General features: G+C 38.5%; 1 protein-coding gene across 5 annotated transcripts in view; it reads left to right on the top strand.

Annotated features, from left to right (window-relative positions):
• The window catches only part of GRIK1 (glutamate ionotropic receptor kainate type subunit 1), a 418,576-nt gene that overhangs the window by 262,801 nt on the left and 133,778 nt on the right, over nucleotides 1-21,997 (top strand). For all 5 annotated transcript variants that reach the window (XR_011648696.1, XM_004468595.5, XM_004468593.5 and 2 more), the window contains exon 4: nucleotides 16,467-16,648. Coding sequence is in view for 4 of the 5 variants with exons in the window: in XM_004468595.5 (XP_004468652.1) it covers nucleotides 16,467-16,648 (182 nt within the window). In the remaining variant the exon portion in view is untranslated. The remainder of the gene's footprint in view (nucleotides 1-16,466; nucleotides 16,649-21,997) is intronic.

Here is a 21,997-nt window from a genome sequence, read left to right as displayed (position 1 = left end):
CCTTTCTAAGGGCTAAAGGGCTTTCTTCCCAAAGTGTTTTTTAAAGTTTCTTTATATATATATGTAGTTATAAGAAGTCTGCTTTCTTTAGAAAATGTTAAAATGTAATAAAGTATAAAGACATAAAAACATCCAGGAAAGCAATTGCACATAACGTTTTCATATATATTCTTCCAGACTTTAGACTGCAGATAAGTAGAGCTTTGAAATCAGTAGTTCTCAACCTGTCCCCCTGTGGACATTTGATAGATAGATAGATAGATAGATAGATAGACAGACAGACAGGCAGATAGGCAGATAGAACTAGAGCTAGACTAAGAGCAAGAGTAAGAGATAGATTGAGATTGAGAGGGAGATGGAGATAGATGATATTCAGAATCAGAATATATAAGTAAATACATAGCCTGTTCAATGGTAGTAAATGTTATAAAGAAAAATAAAGCAGCATAAGAACATTTGGGAGACCAGGGATGGGAATGGGTGTTGTGTTTTAAATAAGGAGACCATGGAAGATCTCAATAGAAAGTAACATTTGAGTAAAAACTTAAAGAGAAGACCATGTGGGTTCCTCTGAGATTTTAGGCAGAGGGAAAAATCAATGCAATGATCCTGAGCAGAATCTCCTTCTACTGACTGAACTCTGCTGAAAGCACCATTAAAGTCTTCTTTACCTTGAATCATTTGTGTATGTAAATATCTAAAAGCAAGCAGTATCTTGAGCCTTCTTAAGCTATCTATTTAGGCAAAACCTCTGTAAGCTAAAGAAAGGAAGGATGTTTCGGAAACACATTTCTGTTCTACAATGTACCTTGTACATTGTGGATAGGCCTGCCTCCTCCAATTGAGAACTATCCCAGTGCTTACTTCAGTATAAATATGTAGACATTGAAAGGATTCACCTGCAGAATATTTTAGTAAGGTTTGAAATAACCAAAATGCTGAGGCTGCAAAGAAAAAAATTAAAGACTCAGGAGCTAGGTGGCTACTGTGTCAACAAATATCGGAAGGGCCGTGAAGAGACGATGCCTTGGCCAAATCCGCTGAGCTTTCATAGGACAACAATGGGTGGAGGATTGAACAGAGCAGCTTTGGCATCAGTAAAAGAAAAACTTCTAGGCCCTTAAGCTCTCTGGGGATTGAACCAACTTCTTTTCAAAGGATTAAGCTCTCTGAACCCAGAAAAGTTCCTTGCTTTCTTTCCCCAGTTCCTCAAGGGACCTTGCAGTTACTTTTTTCATTTTATGCCCAAAACACTCTGAAATGCTTCTGGGTATTACATTTACCTGTTCAGAATACCAAGATCTCATTCCCTATTCTAGGTTCCATGTCAAGTAAAGCTGGGTTAGGTTGTCCAAATAAGCTAACCAGACAGGTTAAATCTGATATTGTGCCATAGAAAATTTAAAATTTGGACATATTAAATCTGTCCTCTTTTGGTCTCACACATAAACCTAAGTCCAAAAATATAGGCAATATCACCCTCTACCCTGTTCTAATTCACCTTAATCCTAATCAGATCAGCCCCATTCACATCCCCAGTTGAAGTCTGATCCCATCCTCACCTTCTTCAATAATTGCTGAATGGAGTCATCTTCTAGAATGAATGCCGCTTCTTCAGGTTCTCAACAGCTGTAGAATTCCCCCTCTGCTTCTCAGCTGTCACAAAGACATCCAGAGTTCCAGGAAACTACCAGGTCACACACAAAGAGCGAAGAATCTCAAAATTTAGAAATAACAACCAAAGCCTAGGAACAAATATGACTGCTGCAAGAGCTTATGATCTAATTCCCTTGTATGTGAGCATTTTCCAAATGAAATAAAAATATTTGACAGTTAACTTATATTGAGGTCATTAACCACAGACCATAGCAGAAGTTTTTTTTTCTGTCTCACCTTTCCACTATTACCAGGACTATGTTAATTAATAGGTAGAACATAATTTATATAATTGCTTTGTGTCTCTTTTAAAGTCCTTCTTTGTTGAAGATGATGCTCTGACCTTTAGCTGACTGTATGCACTTTTAGAGAAACATCAGAGTAAAATAATGTAACTGACAAGGAACTCTGGTTATTTCTGTAGTGTTTTTCTAAGAATAACTAAAATTATGATAAATAACACTATACTGCTATCTAATATCATGCAGAGCAGTATCAGGGCATAACATGGACCATGAGAATATTGTCAAATCTCTAGGGATTTTATGCAATCTCAAAATAACATTCTACCCATACAAATTCAACCAACAGAAGGTTACAAAATGTCTTTTAATTTTTATAACATTTTCTATGTATCGCATAACATATTATATGAACTTAATATTTCTGGCACTTCATTTTGACAAAATGAAAGAATAAATTCTTTGCAACACTTTAAGATAAAAATATATCCTTTAGGGTTTTTGATTTGGGAAGGCAAAACATCAGAAGTTATCAGATTTGGACATGATGCTAAGTAAGACTGTGGGTCTCTGTGAAACAATATTTGGTACCCTATTTAACTAAAGTGATAATAAAAGAGTAAAATAGGAGTTAATGTGGTTGTAAGGAAAAGACTGGATCCTTTAAAAGTGAAATTTGTTCTCTAAAATAATAAAGGATGATGTTCTCATTTGCCGAAGTGCTAGCAATGTAAAGTACCAGAAATGGGTTGACTTTTAATAAAGGAGATTTATTTGGTGTAAAAGCGTTCAGTTCCAAGGCCATGAAAGGTCCAAATCAAGGCACCATCAGAGGTGTTTCCTCACACAAAGTCAGGTACTATTGATTGTGTTGCCCAGTCACATGGCAAAGCAAGATAACCGCTCATCTCTGCTGAGGTCTCTGCCTTCCCCTCCAGGATCTCCCACTTCCTGGAGCTCAGCTGTGGCTAACCAGGCACAGGGCTTGTCTCTTTTGGGGCCTTCTCTATCAGTCTCAGCTTCTTCAGCTTAAGGCTCATCTCTCCCTGGGTCTCAGCTCTTTGAGCCTCTCAGGGACTTCTCTCCTTGCAGCTCAGCTGTAGAGGAAACTAGAGTCCTTTCTCTCATGTTGCAGGATCAAATATGGCGGCTCCCATTCCCAATGTATCTCCATTTTTATCAGACCAGCAAGAGGGCAGAGACTCTACCTGAGTCACATCTCATAGTCCAACCTAAAGAGTTTCACACCCACTGGAATTGATTAGTTTAAAAACAATCCTTTTTGGGGATTCATAAAAGAATTTAAGACTCACAGATCATAATGTCATTATAAACGTCAAGGAGACTATTATTCTGATATGATATAGAACTATATTTTTAGGCAGAAATAGGCAAAATACTCAGGTGGTTTAAAGAAAACTCTTCATAACCTCTTCTTAAGAGTAGACCAATAATCTGAGAAAATTTCATTATTTTAACAAGGAGAATTCATTTCCAGAAATCCTCCACAGCTTTCCATACTCACCCAGGCTTTGTGCTTTTCATTCTGTGAAAAACTGTTCATTTTACTTTAAGACAAAATTACACTCTTCCTTAAGAAAGCATGTCCTGCATCCTTTATATACTTGCATAGCTTAGGTTACCAAAAAGATCTTGGAAATGTTGCCGATTTTGTCTAGGTTCTCGGCTAAATTGCAAGAAATGAATTTCAAGAGCAAACCACATTGATTAGGACAGTAATTTATTAAGGTAGGGAGGGAAGAGAAACAGGAGGGAAAAAAAATCTTGGGTCCCAGGTAAAAAGGAAAGGACTGAAAAGTGATACAGAGGCCCAATTTACAGACTACAATTGCCCGTTATAGATCATAAATGCCCAGGTTTTACTTGTGTATTAATCAAGGCAGGGGCAAAGAAGGCTGGAATAGGGCATGAATAGGTAAAGGGACAGGGCGAAGGCAAGAGAGAGCAAAAGGCCTTTGTACTTGTTTTTTTAAACAATTAATTATGCTGCCCCTTTGCTAATGGCACAGGAGCAGTTCCAGCTGTTTGCTGTTTTGATTGATTACCCCACCCATCAATCCCTAAGGAGGGCCCAATGATAATGTCCCTGGAGAATATCTGGGTCTTCTCCTAACTTCCATAGGAAACCTCTTTCCATAGGGCAGAATCTCATGAGGGTCTTCCAGCAACCATCTTGGGGGTACCAAATGACACATGGACTTCTTGCCAGGTTGCAGATCTGTCCATTGATTCCATATTTAGCCTGCTTCAGAAACAGTCTTCAAATATCCTATAAAACATAATTGTTCTTAAAGTTTGTCAAAATAGTAATCATCTTGAAGATCTAATAGGTATAATGCTAGCTTATCAGTAAACCTGCATAAATTTAGGAAGGATATACCCAAGTAGAGTAAATTGTATGCTTGTATTGTACTTAACATTGAGAGCTCAGAGGACATAGCTATTTTAGGAGATGGTTTCCACAAATACTGCTTTCTTTGGTTTACCATTTGATCAGTATTCCAGTGAGCTATATTATGAATAATTTCCTAAACAGCCTTCTGGAGGCAAGTAGGGAAGACTGGTTTAAAGCCATGGTTTAATTACAGGCTTATAAAATCAGCTAATGCTTTTCCCTTTTTTTCCCTTTTTTCTTTCATTGAAGGTTAAAAAACCTTTTTGCTGCCATAACATCCCCAAACTACAAACAACTTTAAAAGTATATTGACTATCAGTCTATGGAAAACATATCGTAAGTGTTTAATTTGTCCCAAACATAATCCAGGAAAACTTCTTCATAGTTCTCAAGGACATTTTTCTTTTACTTACTGGTACTTTTTAAAATTTGGTAATTGGATTTTATTTAATTACCTTCATCCCAAGGCCATAAATATGTTTTAATAATGATTTGTTTAGGGCAGCTACTGCTGCAAAGGTATTATTAGAAAAAAATAATTTTAAATTGGGAATTCACTCAAAACTCCACAGCAACAGAGGTACCCACCTCACAGGATAAATCACACAAAACATGGCCTATTCCCCAACATACCCCCTGTGCCTTTCACCCCTAATCACCAGGCCCAGTTGAATTCTAAACCACACCCACACCTCCCCCATTTTCCCTAGCCCAACCCTCCCACCACAGCTGCCTTAACTGGCTCATTCATATTTGGCCAAGGTTGAAGAGACCCTGGGGGTAGGGAGAGGTGTGACAGAATGAATGTGGTCTGATCTGTTGACTCTGGTTTTATGGGTTCCAAATGAAGGCCATGGGATTTAAGATGGAGAAGGTGGCCCTAGTAATGATTAGAATCCATATGCCTTCATTTTAATTGTTTCCCATTTATCAGATCTATTTCACTTAAAGGTGTGACCTGGTCAACTGGGGGGAGGTAAGAGAGGAGGTTGCTGCTGGTTTTTTTTTGCATTTGGGGGAAGTATTTGGGCAGTCTCTTTTCTAATGACAAGTATCAGTGCCGTTAACCTTTGTGCCTTGAGAGTTTATTGGGGTTTATTTAGAAGCTGCTTTCTTTCGCTTGGGAGGAATTACCTTTCTCAGATTCTTCCCAAATATTTTGTCTATTCAGATTTCAGCATGACCCTCACCAGCAGTTCTGTAAATTAATTGGTAAAGGTCTGAGTATTCCGGCTCATAAGTCTGAAAAAGAGGAATTCTTCTGAAAAACCCATTGAGTCTTCAGTAGGATTTGGAAAATCTTATAACTATAGAGGGAAAGTTAGACTAGCCAAGACATAGGGGAGGAAGACAGGAGGATAAAGAGTGTGAGAAGTTCAACTTCTTTAATTCCCGGGACCCCAGCAGTACTAATTTGTGTATAAGGGAATATCATTGAGCAATTTGAATACAGCTCTTCTAAGAATTTTTTGTTTGTTAATTTGGTATCACCATCTGAGGATAGGAAAATATACATTAAAAAAGTAGACAGACACAAATAGAAAGCTGACAGATTCAATTAAAAATCTTTAGCCATGAGTTAAGAGTTAGACACAAAAGCACAGAAACATAAAATTTACTAGTTTAAACCATAATTTTTTACTTTTACAGTAAATTATTTTTTAAATAAATAAAATCATATCTATTTAACATAGTGGTTAAGGTAATTAGAAAAATAACATCTGTGTAGATTTCAGTCCTACCATCAATAATAAACAATATCCATTAATTTCTGTGCCTGAACATCTATTATATTCCTGAATATATGCTGTCCTCCAAAATTTGACTATTCCAAATTTTCCAATGAGAGATAAAACGAAAACTTCAATAAAATACATTTTCTGAGCTGTAGATGAAATAAGAAAAAAATCTGTTCACAATGATACCACTTTGTAATACTTTCAGACTGATTCTTTTACAAACATCCCCAACTGGAATCACTTGAAGTTGTTTCTGTTTAAGGCATACACCCTGTATCATTGTGAAGCAAACTACAGTCCATGGACCAAGTCTGAACTTGCCACTTGTTGTTTTGGAAATGAGTTTATTGACACATAGTCATGACCATTTGATTATATATTGTTTATGACTACTTTTTTTTTTTTTTTAAAGATTTATTTATTTATTTAATTCCCCCCCCCCCCCCTTTGGTTGTCTGTTCTTGGTGTCTATTTGCTGCGTCTTGTTTCTTTGTCCGCTTCTGTTGTCGTCAGCGGCACGGGAAGTGTGGGCGGTTGCATTCCTCGGCAGGCTGCACTTTCTTTTCACGCTGGGCGGCTCTCCTCACGGGCGCACTCCTTGCGCGTGGGGCTCCCCCACGCGGGGGACACCCTTGCGTGGCGCGGCACTCCTTGCGCGCATCAGCACTGCGCATGGCCAGCTCCACACGGGTCAAGGAGGCCCGGGGTTTGAACCGCGGACCTCCCATATGGTAGACGGACGCCCTAACCACTGGGCCAAAGTCCGTTTCCCTATGACTACTTTTGTACTACAACTGCCACAGTGAATGCTTGTGGCAGGGACCATATTTTCCACAGAGTCTAAAATACTTACTCTCTGGTCCTGTATGAAAAAATTGCCTAAATCATTTTTTATTGTTCAAAGAAAAACAACAATCCATAAAATATAGTGGGTGTAAGAATTCAAATATAAGCTGATTCCCTCTTTCCTGAGGAAATATATTGGCACATATAGTAAAGAATATTCATTTTTCAAAGCTATCATTATTTAGGGGAGCTAAAAATAATCCAGTTTGTATCACCAGTTGTTCAGTCTATTTTAATATTTTTAATGTGATTTTATATTATTTGCTGTAATGTTTTCAAGTATTAAAACACTGTGGGCAATATTATCTATCATAATAATTGTTACACTTTCATGAAATGGAAAAAAATAGAAAAACAGTATGAGTAACAAACTGAATTTTTATTCTGATACAAAGCATAAAAGATTGTACATATGGGATTTAATTATATTTCTCTTCCCTTTTACAATACAAATCTAATTGTAATATGGTATTATAATTAAGAGACCCACTTTCTGGCTGTCGTTTCCCAGTGTCTAGTTTATATTGGGGCCTGGCTGTGTTAAGAAAATAATCTTTTTTTTTTTCATTGATTCATAATTAAACATAGACCAATTATCCTAAATATATTTCATAGGACTCCAGTCAGATGTACTGTTCACATTTCCCCTTGTTAAAATTATCTGGAGCCAGCTGGAGAATTCCTGTGCTTAGATTTGCCTAGCAGGACTCAAACCTGAATTCTAACTCTTGTAAGCTTACCCAGAACCACAGTCAGAAACTGTGAGTACTTTCAATGGCTCTTTCTCATAAGTCTTGAGGCTTGTTCCCAATAACAGACTCTAGGGTGGGACTCAAACCCACAATCCTAGCAGGCAGGAACTTGAACCCCACAAGGCAGACCTGACACCAGCTTTGGAGGTAAAGCCTCAATCCTAGCAAACACGTTTTGACAAGAGAATAAGTGTTCATATGAAGTTACTCACTGAGAAGATGTCTGTTCCTAGAACTGTTTCTTTCCTCAAAACAGCAGGAAGCACCAAAGGGCTTCACATACTGGATAGAGCAGAGGGGACCCAGATTATTGAGCTTCTAAGACAAAACCCTGGTGACCACTTAGACTTAGGACTGGTGAGAGACCCCACCAGGGCTGCAGTACCTTGGGCAGGCTGTCCTGAGACCAGAAATGTCCTTTCATGGTTGCCAAAGTATTACTGATGTGCACAGGCATCAAAACTACAACATCAGGATTTTGAGAAAAGAAAGATGTAATGCAAGGTTTACTGGCATGGAGACAGGAGACAAGGCGCAAATCTGTCTCATTAATCTGTGCACTAAGGGAGATTTTATGGGAATGGGAGGTGAGAGTGGGAGTGGGAGGTTTGACTTGGTATAGTCTAATTGATTAATTATAGAGTTGTCCATATGTGCTAGAGTTGATGTTAAGGTAGATCTTCCTTATTGAAGGACCTTTTAAATTTGATCTGCTTGGGGGTTGGAGGTATATGAGGACCTCATATTTTTGAATGAAACATTAAAAAAATAAATAAATAAATAAATAAATAAATAAATAAATAAATTTGATCTACTTCAGATGTCCCTGTCCTTGTAACCTTGATTCCAAGGAAGGTGATCTCCGTCCCTGATATCTCAAAAATCATCTAAAGGACAAGAGTCAGTGTTTTCTGCACATATTCAGATTACATGACCTGCAGTTAAACAAGTTCAGAAGAAAAGTTTACAGGAACAGAGGACATCCCCTGACAAACTGGTTTTGGTCTGCCCATGGTTTCAGCATCACCTGAAATGAAGAAGCCTATTGGTGGAGGATAAGAATGAGATAAGGAGTTATCATGAACATACTGAGTTTGAGTTTGAGATGCCTCCTGCTAAGATATCCAAATGGAAGTAGTGAGTTGGTAGTTACTACAGGAGTCTGGAAATCAGGAGAGTAGTCTAGGCTGCAGGTATGCTTTTGAGAGTCCTCAGCATATAGATGGAACTGGATGAGGTCATCAAGGGAATAAGTTGCAGGCACAGGCCTCTAGATCTGGGTCTATAACACACAGCCCTTGAAAGTTTTGTGTTGCTGCTAAATCCATGGTTGTCCTACGTCTCTTTTCTCAATACAGCAGAACTATGAGATTCCTAAAATGCAGCCTACCATAAAGAGATTTTAGTCATCACTTGAAATATAGCCTCAAAACTTTACAGTGAGAATTAATTTGAAATGAGAATGACATACATAACCATGTCAGTGACTGAAAGAAACAATGAATACAGCAGGAAAATGTGGGGAAAAAAATGAAAACCACAACTTGTTATACCTATTATATTTCCTTCCATTTTCCCATAGAAAAGTGTACCAATTGATTGTCCAGAACCTGTAATTTTGACAAGCCTAAAATTTGGACTTGCAGAAAATTAACATTATGGCATGGGTAACCAAGCCAAAATGAAAGATTTTCTGTACACAATCAATGCCAAATAAAAGAATAAGTGACTCATTTCACCTTCAGCAATCACAAGTCACCCTTCCATGTTATTACGACCAGCAGGGCTAGCTGAAACATGTCTGCTGTGTGCCCTCCCACAACTCTACTTGGATGAAATGGAGAATGGAAAGTCTGGCACTCAGTACCAACCTGGCAATAATTTATACTTCCTTTATTCTCTCCCTCATTCTTTCCTGTCTTTTATATCCATAAACCCCAGCTGCTGGGCAGAACCCTGTTTAAATCATCAGGCTTCTGCCCAGAAAACTAATCTTTGGTTATTACATGCCAGTTATGTTATTTAGTTACCATGGATATCAGTCAGAATTCAGGCACAAAATACATGGATAGAGCTAATTGCCACACAATTACTCTCAAATACATAGACTAAATTCTTCTATGAGATCCTTTGCGCTCAAAGAGATAGCTGTTCCTTTGGCCAGACTCCCAGCTAGGCTTCGTACATGTTCTGCTTTTGAAAAATGATATGTATGAAAATTTGCACTCATTAGTGCCATATTTCCCCAGGTAAGTCACTCACTCACCCATTCCCATTTCTCAGTTCTGATTTTTCCTTCCTTCTCGAGGGTACATATTTTGCTTAGATCACCCTAAGGATCCTTTTGGATTTGGATATATTAATATACCAACAAGTTTGTGCAGCACCATTTTGCATGTTCTGAAGTTCAGATGAAGACAGAATTAACATTTAAAAAGTGTAATCTCATCTTTAGGCCCCAAGGGTTTATTACATTCATTGTTATGGCATCAAACCCACTGATGTGACTTGATGAATGGGGAAGTGGATTAAGATTCAAGAAAAACTACGTACTTTCCTTTGATCTGGAAATCATTAAATCATTAAATATAACTATGGCTGCCTAGGAATTGATCGAACTGCCTCTGGAGGTGCAGAATTTTCCAAACTGAGAGGTGTTCAGCAACTGCTGTGTAGAGGGGATTCATGCCTCAGGTAGGGGTTTGACCTTTAAGGTCCCTTCCAATTCCCGAAGTCTGTGACTCATTTTCAGGGCCGATCCAAACAATTAACCTCGCTGAGCCTCACTTTCCACACTATAAAATACTATTGGCACCTATTCGCCTCAGAGGTGTATTCTAAGGTTCATTGAGCTATTTATAAGGCATGTAGCAGACTTCATAAAAAAGGGGGCAATGTAAATAGCAAAGTTTATTATTATTTAAGAAGGTGTGGGAAATTTTAATCATCCACTGGAAAGAGCATTCTTTTTTTCTCCTCCCTATACTTCACCTGTTCCCAGAATACCTTAATACACATACAAATAAGCATTTTTCTGTGTCACATCTGAGCCTACAGGCATTATGTGACCCAAGCAAGTGTTTAGAATTTGGCGATGGGATGATTTTGAAAGTTATCTTTATTTGCACAGCCTAACTCCAGTTCCTCCGAAATTAACAGACTCCTTTCTCTAAAACACTTTTCAAATCAAAAGCACTTTTTCAAATTGCATTCCTGGAAATGGGAGTTGGAGGAGAATGCTCTTAGGATATTATTTTATAGCTGCATTATTTTTTTGTCTTTTTATTATGAAAGATTTAAGAGAACATTTAACATTTCGAGAAATGTTGCAAGACAATGAACCCCTGCACACCCTTCACTGAAGTTTAGCAGTTCTGACCCTTTTGCCATATTTGCTTTAAGCGTGTATCATTCTCTCAAGATAAAAACAAATACAATGACAGCAGCAGTAATAGTAGGACTTAGAAACATTGTTGAGCAATTCAGTTGCAGACTACATAACTTCTACCCCTAAATCCATTAACATGCATTTCTAAGCAAAAGGACCTACATTTATACCCACACTGCAATGATCAAACACAGGAAACTTCCCATTGATAAAATACTTTTATCTAACATATATTCCAATTTCATCATTTGTCCCAACGATCATCCTTACAGCATTTTCTGGACCCAGGATTCAATCCATGACCATTCATTGCATTTAGTTACCTTGTCTCTTTAAGTTTCCTTTGATCTAGAACAGTTCAGCTTTCCTTTGTATTATAATATTTACATTTTTGAAGAGTTGTTGCCTTAAATGCATTTTATTTTTAAAGTCCCTCCAATGCAGTGGGCTGGAAAAATCATCACCTTTCCTACATCATGCAAGTACCTCTGTATTCTCTGCAGCTGGAGATGAGTTTGGACAGAGTTGGGTCTCACATCCAAACAGAGGTTTCACATCCAAACACTGGAGGACTAATGGCAAAGTTAGAAGTTGCCCTAAATCAATTTCGTTTCTCTGAAAAAGAATTATTTGTTTAGCAAATAAATAATTTTTCAAAGATTCATTACTATGGAATGTAGATGATTGATGAATGCAAAATGCAAATATAATGAAAAGCTTTATCTAAATTTTGTCTCCTGTGAATTTAAAGAAAAACAACTTTTGAATTGTAAATTTGACATCATTTGCGAATGAAAGCAGGAAGACTTTTCCTAAGCAAATTATTACTTGGGGAAGAAAAATGGAAACTTCACTGTTTCTTTACTTCTCCTACAACTCTGGTCTTTATTTAATCTTTGAATCTGCTGGTCCTCTGCCTTCAGGAAGCCCTTTTATGCACGCAGGCAAAATAAGAAAAGCAAGGACTGAGTAGTGAGTTTTTTAATAAAGATAAACTTATTCCAATTAGAAATTAATCTTTTATACTCAGGTGCTCTCCTTTCTACTCTGTTCATATTTGGATATGCTTTCTTTTATGAAACAATGTGGAAGTAGATGGTAGTTTTTGGTTGATTAGTTGGTAGGGGGTTGCTTTTTAATGGTCTCATGGCAAATAATAAAAGATTAACATTTTTATTTTTTTCTCTAGTTTGTTCCTTCATCCATTCACTTCCTTGCTCTTTGTTTTTGTAGTTTGTTTTTGTTAGTTAGCAAATGAGATGATAAGAAATCTAAAGTAGAGGTGGGAGAGCACAGATTTGGTGGATTTAGGGTCAGAAGATGAATCAGGCTTCAAGCCCCAGCTCCATCACTTATTTGCTGCTTGACTCTGTTCTCCCTCAGCAGCACCTCATAATCTAAGTAGTAATGGCTGCCCCACTCACCTCACAAGAGTTACTGGGGCAAAATCTTCCTATAGTTGCAGGATCTTGAAGCAGGATGTTCATCTCACATTCCAAGTGTTTAGCATGAAGCTCTGCGCATAATGAGCATCCAATGAAATGTTTCCCTGTAGAAATAATGAATGAAGTGAGAAAGTGAATGTCAACTTTAAATGCCATACACATGTATGTAAGTCACATGATAAGGAGATGGATTGACACTCCATTCAGCAAAGAACAAAAGAGCAAGTTCATTGCACAATATGAAATGCATTTTTAAAATGCTTTTCTTTTCCCATTTTATTTAAAGGCCACATCAAGCCCTCCCTTGTGGGCTATGCTCAAGGAAGTATGTGGTTGCAAAGAAGAGAAGAGAGAGATGCAGGCAGCCTGGGGAAAAGGAGAAAGGGGGAAAAAGGAAAATGGGTCCCTGTTTCTGTTTCCCCCCCCCCCCATCTTATCAAGCAATCCTTCTAAGCTATATCTGTTCCCTCAGCACAAACCACTTGTATTTGTAAGAAAGATTGGTGAAATGGAAAGACTGAACACTGGACTCACAGACATCAGTTTTTTTTTTCATATAACAAAATTCATTTGTAATGAGGTTTTAGATTACAGAAAATTTACATCAAAAGTATAAGAAATTCCCATATACCCCAACCTTTCCCCCTTCACATCTTCCCTATTAATAACATCTTATGATTGTGTGATACATTTGTTACAATCGATTAATAAATATTAAAGCATTGTACTAACCAAGGTCTATAGTTTACATTGTAGTTTACCCTTAATTCCAATGCCCTAAAAATGCCCTATGTTCCATCTATCCATCTATTATTCCCTCCCTCTCCCCTCAGAATCTCTGGTAACTACTATCTTTATAACAATGTTACATGTTCTTCCATTACTACAATATTAATAAGTTTACTTTATCCATGGTTGCACTCCCCGCCCCCTTAGGTTTGTTTATTCTGCAACCTTGAGGATTTGGGGATGATGATGCCTGCTCTGCCTCAGATGGAGAGGGGGCTTAGATCTTATGGTGCAGTAATAGTAGGATAGAAGGAATGTTTTGCTTGCACTTATAGATACTCTCTGTTTTGGGGGGATGAGGGTTGGCCATCATCATCATTTTGTTAGACGTCCTGGGTGAGTCTGAAGATCTGGAGATTAGGTGTTGGCCACAACTCTTCTGAGATTCAGGGCTCAACCAGCATATGAAGAGACTAAAGATTTAAGTCTCTGAGGCATATATTTAACAAGTATAGTGCTAATTATAGAAGAATAAAAGAATAAAATAAGCAGAAGAATCATATGTAGGGAATTTATAAATGAGTCTAACTCTGTTACTTTGCGGAAATAGGTTGCCATATACTTCAAGGTATGGCCCACCAATGGGGTACTGATTTCAAGGGATTGTGTATCTTGCTTATAGTGTCCAGATGGCTCCAGACCCCTCAGGAGCACCCCTATATGAGGCTTTGTTCACAGTGGCAGTCAGTGAGATCTACCTGAGATGTGCTAAGGGTAACCTCTGGAATGACTTCCTGATTCATTTGGATATCTTTTTCCCTTAAAATCTTTTTTGTATTTGATGTTTCCTCCTTTTGGTCAAGGTCTTTTTCCAAAGATGTCACTGGTTGGTGCTTGGTTGTAATCCCTTGGTGCCAGGGACACTCATCCCCGGGAGTAATGTTCTGTGCCGGCAGGAAGATAGTGCATTTATTTTTTCAGTGTGGCTTAGAGAGAGACTACATTTGAGTAACTAGGAGATTTTCAGGAGGTAACTCTTAGGCAATAGTTATTATTAGGGTAAGTTTCAATTTTACAAGAATAAGGTTCATAGTAACATGAATATTGACGACTTGACATATTGGTCTGTTTTCTTTTTATTAGGCACTGCCTATGTACTCAGGAGATTCTTGCCACTCCATTTGAGAATGTAGCAGGACTCCCCAGGATGGGAGTTAAATTTAGTTTTATTGTTTATTGTCTGAGTCTCCACCCACTGAGAGAATACCCTTCCTGCAGTTTCTGGAGAAGTGTAGCCTGCTGTTCCCAATTCACCATCTTGAATCTATTTCAGACATCAGTATTAATACCACTACTCCTATTTGTATAATTGTGAGTAAATGACCTAATTGCTCTGAACCTCAGCTCCCTTGTTCATAAAATTTAGATAGTAATGTTTTCCCCTAGAATTATTGTGAGGATTAACAAATACAATAAATATTCACTTCAACATGCTCAGTTTCCTTCCTCTTTTAGTACTCATCAATGACTCAGGAGAAGTGACTCTGTAAGTAAGAGAACAAGTGGCTCATTATTGGTAATTGAGAGCCTTCAACAATATTGACTGACTTGAACTTGAAAAGAATCAAGAGTCCAGAAAGGTTATCCTCCTAATAATTTCTATTTTTATTTTTAAAAAGGAAAATAAGCTCTAAGTCTTGCTATGGTTCTACAACTCTCCCACCTGTCATTCATTTGACTCTGAAGAATAGCATCAGCACAAATTTATTGTACATCAGAACCAAAGCTACCCATGGTGTTTGAGATACATTTGAGCCACAAAAAAAGTGGCTTCTAGAAAAAAAATTAGTAAATAAATTGAACAAGAAAAAGAAAGAAGTGCATTCAGTCTGGAAGCAGCTGGCATTCATGCTGTATCTTGCAAAAATGCATAACACACTATCCATGTGAATAGTCATAAAGTTTAAAATTTCCTATTGTTTACTTGCAGCAGACAAATCCTAATGGCACAGAACTGTGTATGAAAAAAGAAAACTAAGTCAATTTTCCAATGTTCTGGAAGCCCTTGAGTGAGAGCCAATGTCACGCAGTTGACATTAGGAGAAATAAGATGGAGGCTTTATATACCTGTTTGTCTGGCCCTAATAAAGCAGCTTGGTAGATTCACATGTGTGGTGAATCAAACATTCTCCATAAAGTTGACAACAGTATACCCTTTCTTACAGTTACCAATGATGAACTTTTTTCTCAAACTTTATTTCAAATTCAGGAAATAAAATATCAGACAAAAAGCAGCTTAGCAGGATATGAAGCATTACTCCAAAAAAGGACTATCCAGGCATTTTATCTCATCAAATCCTAAAAACGAACTCAATTGTTCTTCCAGTATTCAGGAAGATACACAGATGATCACAGATTGATTAAACTATATGGTCAAGTTCTCCTTGTTAATGAAGAAAATGAATAAGAGGGGAAAAAATGCCTCATCACATTCGTGTCTCATAAAACTAACCCCTTTTTTTACCTTTAAGATTGATGTAGTACCTTCTTTGCTTTTGCTACAAAAATATTACACTATAATTATTAACTGTGGTCAATAAGTTACATTAGTTACCAATGATGAATTTTTAAAACCTTTTATTTCTGCTTTTTATCATAATTTGTAGACATTCTATGTTCTCCATTTTAAAGCAAGATATTCCATTTCAACATTCAATCATAATTAGAAACAGAGCGCAATGAGCCATTTAAAAATAGTTTATATAGCAGGAACTGGGAGATTATATAAAGCAACCAAACTAATTAGCTGGTAAACAGAATATTATATATGAATACTTGATGAGAAAGGCCTACAGGAGTTTATAGCCCCAAGAAATTCTATTGGCTTCTTAAGTGAGCACATGTTACCCATTTCTTTAGGTTCCTTTGGAAACATGAACTTTTTTGTTAATAAGAGTTTCACAGCTGCAGGCTTGATTTGTTGGAGAGTTGAGGATTTGCAAAGGACAATTGCATTCTAGATAAATTCACAATGCACTCGGGAAATAGTATTTCCAAGCCACACATATCCGAAAAGGAAACATAGTATAATGCACCACAGAAAGAGGGAGGAGAAATGGGAAGTCAATAGTGTAACCTTTAGGTATTGGCCTCTTGATATATTTTGGAAATGACATGAGTTTGGCTGTAAATGGCAATAAGCAATACTCTTGACAGAACGGTCTCTGTTGCATGATTGGATGTCATTTTCTAGGTCTAATTCGTCTGCAAGAGCTCATCAAAGCTCCCTCCAGATATAACATTAAAATCAAAATCCGCCAGCTGCCCTCTGGGAATAAAGATGCCAAGCCTTTACTCAAGGAGATGAAAAAGGGCAAAGAGTTCTATGTGATATTTGATTGTTCACATGAAACAGCCGCTGAAATCCTTAAGCAGGTAAGAGGGGTAGAGGGGGATGTGGAAACGTGGGAGAAGTGTTCATAACTCTTTCCAGAAATGCTGCCTGGTTTCCCCTTAGGGCAGCATGTTAAAACTGCTGCAGTCCAGTTTAAGCTGCAGATTGCTGTGTTCAGAGTCATTTTAAAGAGCCGAGTTGTTCAGGGAGTTCATATGACTTCACTGAAACCACTTGTAGGTATGTGGTTGTAGACTGTGTGGTCCAGTGTATGTATTAGGATACCTCCCAATGGAGGATCCCACCAGCAAAGGCTGAGAAAAGAGGGGTATCAAAGTGATTAAGCACCTCTTTTTTTTTTTTTTAATATCTCTTGGAAAGACTGAGCCAGATTTCATTTAAACAATGCCTGACTTGTTCTAAATATAACTTCCTCCTGGCAAGACCTCTATTGTCAAGTATTCACAATTCCAAACAGAGTAAAAAGGGGCACAGGGGGAATCACTGAAAGATGCCTCTCTCATCTGTTATAAACAATGAGCGGCCATGCGTTAATCTCCACAGAAAATGTGGGTAGAAACACCTGGCAATTTGTGAAGTCCAATATAAATGAAAGATGTAAGCAATATCAAACAACAACAATGGAGTAATGATTTCTGAGCATTTCAGGATATAGCATGGGTCTATGTTTGAGAAAGAAAGTCCAAAATTAGACAAGTATTCAGCATCAACTAACTGCATCTAAATCCAGAGTGATTTTTGCCCCCACTCCCACTGCCAACATTTTCAGTGGGCACTGTGGAGGCAGGGACACTCTACTGGTGACTGGTGAATAGAAGATGCTGCCAAATATCCTATAATACCCAGGACAACCCTTCTTCACACACACAACACAGGCACACACACACACAACAACTAAGAACTACCTAGCCTAAAATGTCAATATCGCTGAGGCTGAGAAACCCTGGCATAGATAGGAAATTTGTTTAAAATACAAGCATTAATAAATGGTCAGGGAGACTGAACTTAGGGGAAAGTTGGAAAAAATAGCCAGGTTACATTTACATGTAATAATGGGCATCTTGTGCTGTTTGTCTAAGTGGTCATCCATGGCATAAGGCGATGTCACCTAAAGTGACATAAGCTGTCGTTGCGTTTACTAGTTTAAAAGTTCTGGCATGTGCTCTGTGGTTGATTGGTAATGGGTAATAATTTCATAAGTAGATCAGCTCTTCCACATTAATGCAAAACTATGGACTCCTGACACACCTGAAAGAGTTCTCTGAAAACAGCCATACAGCTTTACTCTCCAGTATTTCATTCTTGCCGAGCCTCTCTTTGAAGCCTTTGAGTTCAGAGTTAACTTCTTAATTGCACTGAAAGTGGACAATCAAGAAAGTCAGTGAGATGTCTCTATTAGCCGCTAGATAAGTACTCTTAAACAATCTATTCAGAATCATAGAGCATATTTAAAGTTGCAGTTTGAAGCAGTCACAGACATCCTGAAGTCTAATCATCGCACTTTACAGGAGGTAAAATGACTTTCTCAGAACCACGTAACCAGGTACTAGAGCTCAGTCCCTTTATTCCACCCAGTGTTTACTATGACATGTTGCTTCTCCATTAGGTAGAGAGTATCTTTTATTTATTTCTAGACCATAGTTCCATTAACGAGTCCTAAGATATTGTAATTATGCCTCAGTAAGGAAAACAAGCATGTTACAGTGATTTCAACAGCTAAAGAACTTAAAAGGTAAAATAAATACAATCAGTAGCCCTTTATTTTAAGGCTTCATTTGAAAATTTTCATACAGTTCATTAAAGTGTGTAATGGAGTGTGGACCAGAACCAAAAAAAACACCCAGATTTTATGTGTAGCCCTCAAAACGCAAAGAAGCATCCCTTCCCAGGAGCCTGTTATAACCGAGCTGGGGACGTCTGTTCCATTTAGGAGAATGATTTGCTGATGAGGCTTCTCTTTGTTAGATGCCTATTTGGCTCACATAACTAGCCAAGTCTCCCAAAGGGCAGACCTAAAACTGGCAACAGAAGATGTACACAGTGGGCATGGGAAGAGTTGCTAGATCTTCTCCTCTTATTTGGATAAATTTAAACATGACGTTCCTTTGATATAAGCTGCTCTTTCCTGGCAGCCTAGTAATTACCTTATCAAAGGGCAATTATAGCAAAGAAACAAACGAAGAAGCCCTCTAAGAGAAGCCCACCCTGGAAATGTCTGGATGAAGCGTGGATATGGCATCCGTTCAGCTTTACTCCAGCCATTGACACAACACCTCTGTTTTTTCATGTTTTAGTGTACGTTAATTTCTCTAATCATGTTAGTGCTGACATTGGCTGATACACTCCCCAGTGACCCTGAGATTGCTGCCTTGCTTCTTCTACCCTATTCTTCTCAGGCTCTTAGAAGGACTTCCAGTTCCTAAAAGCCCCATGTCTCCAAGCCTGGTCTCATGTGTACCACATTTGTACCCCAATGATCTGAAGTTTCCATGTGCTATTTTATGTATACATATATATGAATAAATAAACGTGAACATTTTAAATAATTGGATAAAGTCTTTGTAATCACCACAAATGAACAAAAAAAAAAAGATTGACTGTAAGGCTTGGGGGAAGTTTTTGTTCTAGCTTAATGATCTGCAAAATTTGACAGGGAGTGGGGGTGAGATGTTGGAGAGAGCCCTTTCTAAAGGTTCCAGCATGAAATCCCTATTTTATGGCATTGAAAGCATAATTGCTCCTTCCAAAATGGCAGCAAAGGGCCCAGGTCATGTCACTGGGGTTCCTTTTGGATCTTGAAGTGGCTGCTATGATGTGAAAAGTCATACTGGGGACTGAGTTCCAAATGAGGTCTGTGTATTCTTGACCCATTTTAACTTAGCCCTGGACAATAACCTTTAGAAACAAAGTCTACAGTCCATTGAGTACTTGCCCAGGAATGCCAAGGATTCAGGAGCTCAGGTTCCTGATTCTGGCCACCACTCCATCAATCTCTATCTATGAGAAAAAAGGATGGAAGATGGAAGGAAGGAGATCAAACTGTTTCCTGAATGTCCAACCAGGTACTTGTCACACAGGTTGGCATCCTATTTACTATGTGATGTGGTCCTCATACTGTCCCAGGAGAAAAGTTTGGTATTCTTGTTTCAGAATTAAGGACACCAAAGCTCAGGTAGGTTAAGTGACCCAGGCGAGGTAACTCTCTGAGTAGTCAGGCTGCCACATGGTCTCCAGACCATCGAATCTTAGAGCCCAAGCAGTGAAACAGAGCAGTGCTCTCATTCAGGATAGATAACCACTCTCTAGGCTTCTAGAAATGTCTGGAAAAAAAGGCAACCCGTTGCTGCTGGTCTCCTTTAGGCAAACATTGCATTAACAGTTTTGCCTTTTTCTCAGGACTAAAATTACCGCTGAGAAAATTTTCTCTGCCAAGACAACTTGGCTTTCTTCTCATGTGCATTTTATGTCATTTTCCTGCACTTCTCTTCATCATACTTTCCCACTTTTTAATAACTCTTAAGAAAAAAAATCAAATGCACTTTAAAGAAGATATTTGACATTTATCTGAAAGTAAAAAATTGGGAAAACATCTATAGTTATTCTTGGGCATGCTAATCACTCCAGCAAGGCAATTATTTCCATTCATATTGAACAAGTGCTATATGATGAGAATCTAAAAAGTTATTTCCCAAAAATTAGTTAGAAATTCAAATGTCAAGACTTAATTAGGCTACAGAGGAGCAGGGCCTTTGGTATGAACATACTGTCTTCATGAGTTTCCAAGGTCTGAAATTTCCAAAACAACCAGCAGTCTGCACATGGTTTTATGGTGTCCTCTTGCCTTCTTGTCCACCCACCACTGCCCAGCCCAGCAAGCGTCCTGCTGCTCTGCAAGGATGCTGCTCTCTCCTTAATCTGCCTTCCTTGTGGAAACCCTGGTTCCCCAGCTCTTCCTTGTTCCTACTTCCCACCCAAATGAGAACAAGCACAGATAATTTACTCAGAGTTCCTATATACAGCAAGGAAGTCAGCCACCATCACTTGAGTTCAGCAGGCAGTCCAAGGTGAGTAGAGGAATGGAAAAGCTTTATGCTGGATGAAAATGAAAGCTTCAGATGGGCCCTGGTGATTGCCCTAGGTGATTGGTTCAGGAAGCACACTTGCCTTTCTCTACTTGGTCCTAAATTGGGAGATGGGGGGCAAAAATCAGTGAAGCTGTCTGTCGAATCCTTACCATTTGGGTCAGGGTCAGTTGCTGCAGAGATTGGAGTTTGACTTCACAGCTGGTTGCTGCAGAGGTTGTGGGTCAGAGTTCTATTTTGATACATGGTCTGGCCATTTATCCTTTTGTATATTCAGTCTTAATAGCTGAGCTCTTTTGCCGTGGAAAATTGAAGCTGAGAGATAATAATAGCATTTACTATGTACTGAGCATGTTCCCTTGTCTCCCCTGTATCTTAATGCAAAATCCATGGACTGTCTGAGCTGATCCTGCCTCTCTCCAGCCTCCTTGCTGGCCTCTGCCCTCTGATACTCTGATCCCAGGGGCTTTCTGCCTGGCCATGTGGCATGCCACTCCTTTCCCGCTTCACAGCCTTAGCACTTGCAGTTGCCAAAGACTCGAACACTCTTCCCAAAGCAGGTTTCACCTAAGCCTTTAGGATTCCCCTTGAGCAGTGAAAGAGAATACCTTTCTCATTCCTTAGGACAGCACTCTATTTAGCGCTTGGTTACCCCAATAAAAATCTGTAATTCGTTAAGGACATTGACTCATTTGTTGCCCATATCTCTTGCTAGACTAAACTCCAAGAGGACAGAATCCCCTTTACCTTGTTCTCCCAAATCTCCAGCACCTAGTATGTTACTTGTCACATAGTGAGTGCTCAATATAGCTCTGTTGAGTGAATGAATAAACTGAATGAATGAATGAGCCAAAAACATGCTAGATGTTTTAATTAGTAAACTCCAAAATCACCTTCCTTCTACCCTGCTCAGTATGCTGTATGCGCACCCTCTGCCAAGCATTATTTGGGTTAGTCACTCCTCTGTGCCTCAGTTTCCTCAAAAGGGAGATTTCTTTCTATCCCTGAAGTCCTATATTATTAAGAACTGAAATGCTGTGAAGTTTACTATTCTATTTCCTGAAAATAAATTTGGCTCGGAGCTGCAGTCATTTTCAAATCCTGTAGTCAGATTGAGAAAACAAATGAGGTTTCAGTGCAGAAGCCTGAATCTTAATGTATTCTCTAATGTGAAAGGAGAAAGACACTGTGATTCTCCCTCCATCTGGAAGCTGCAGTGGGGCTGGGCCCACTGAGTCCCTGAGCAGCCAGGCCAGTGGGTGAGCAAGAACACACTGTATGTACCTT

This window comes from Dasypus novemcinctus, chromosome 4 (genome assembly GCF_030445035.2).
Source record: "Dasypus novemcinctus isolate mDasNov1 chromosome 4, mDasNov1.1.hap2, whole genome shotgun sequence".
NCBI lineage: Eukaryota > Metazoa > Chordata > Mammalia > Cingulata > Dasypodidae > Dasypus > Dasypus novemcinctus.
Note: the sequence above shows the minus strand (reverse complement) of the source record. Positions and strands in the feature narration are given on the sequence as shown.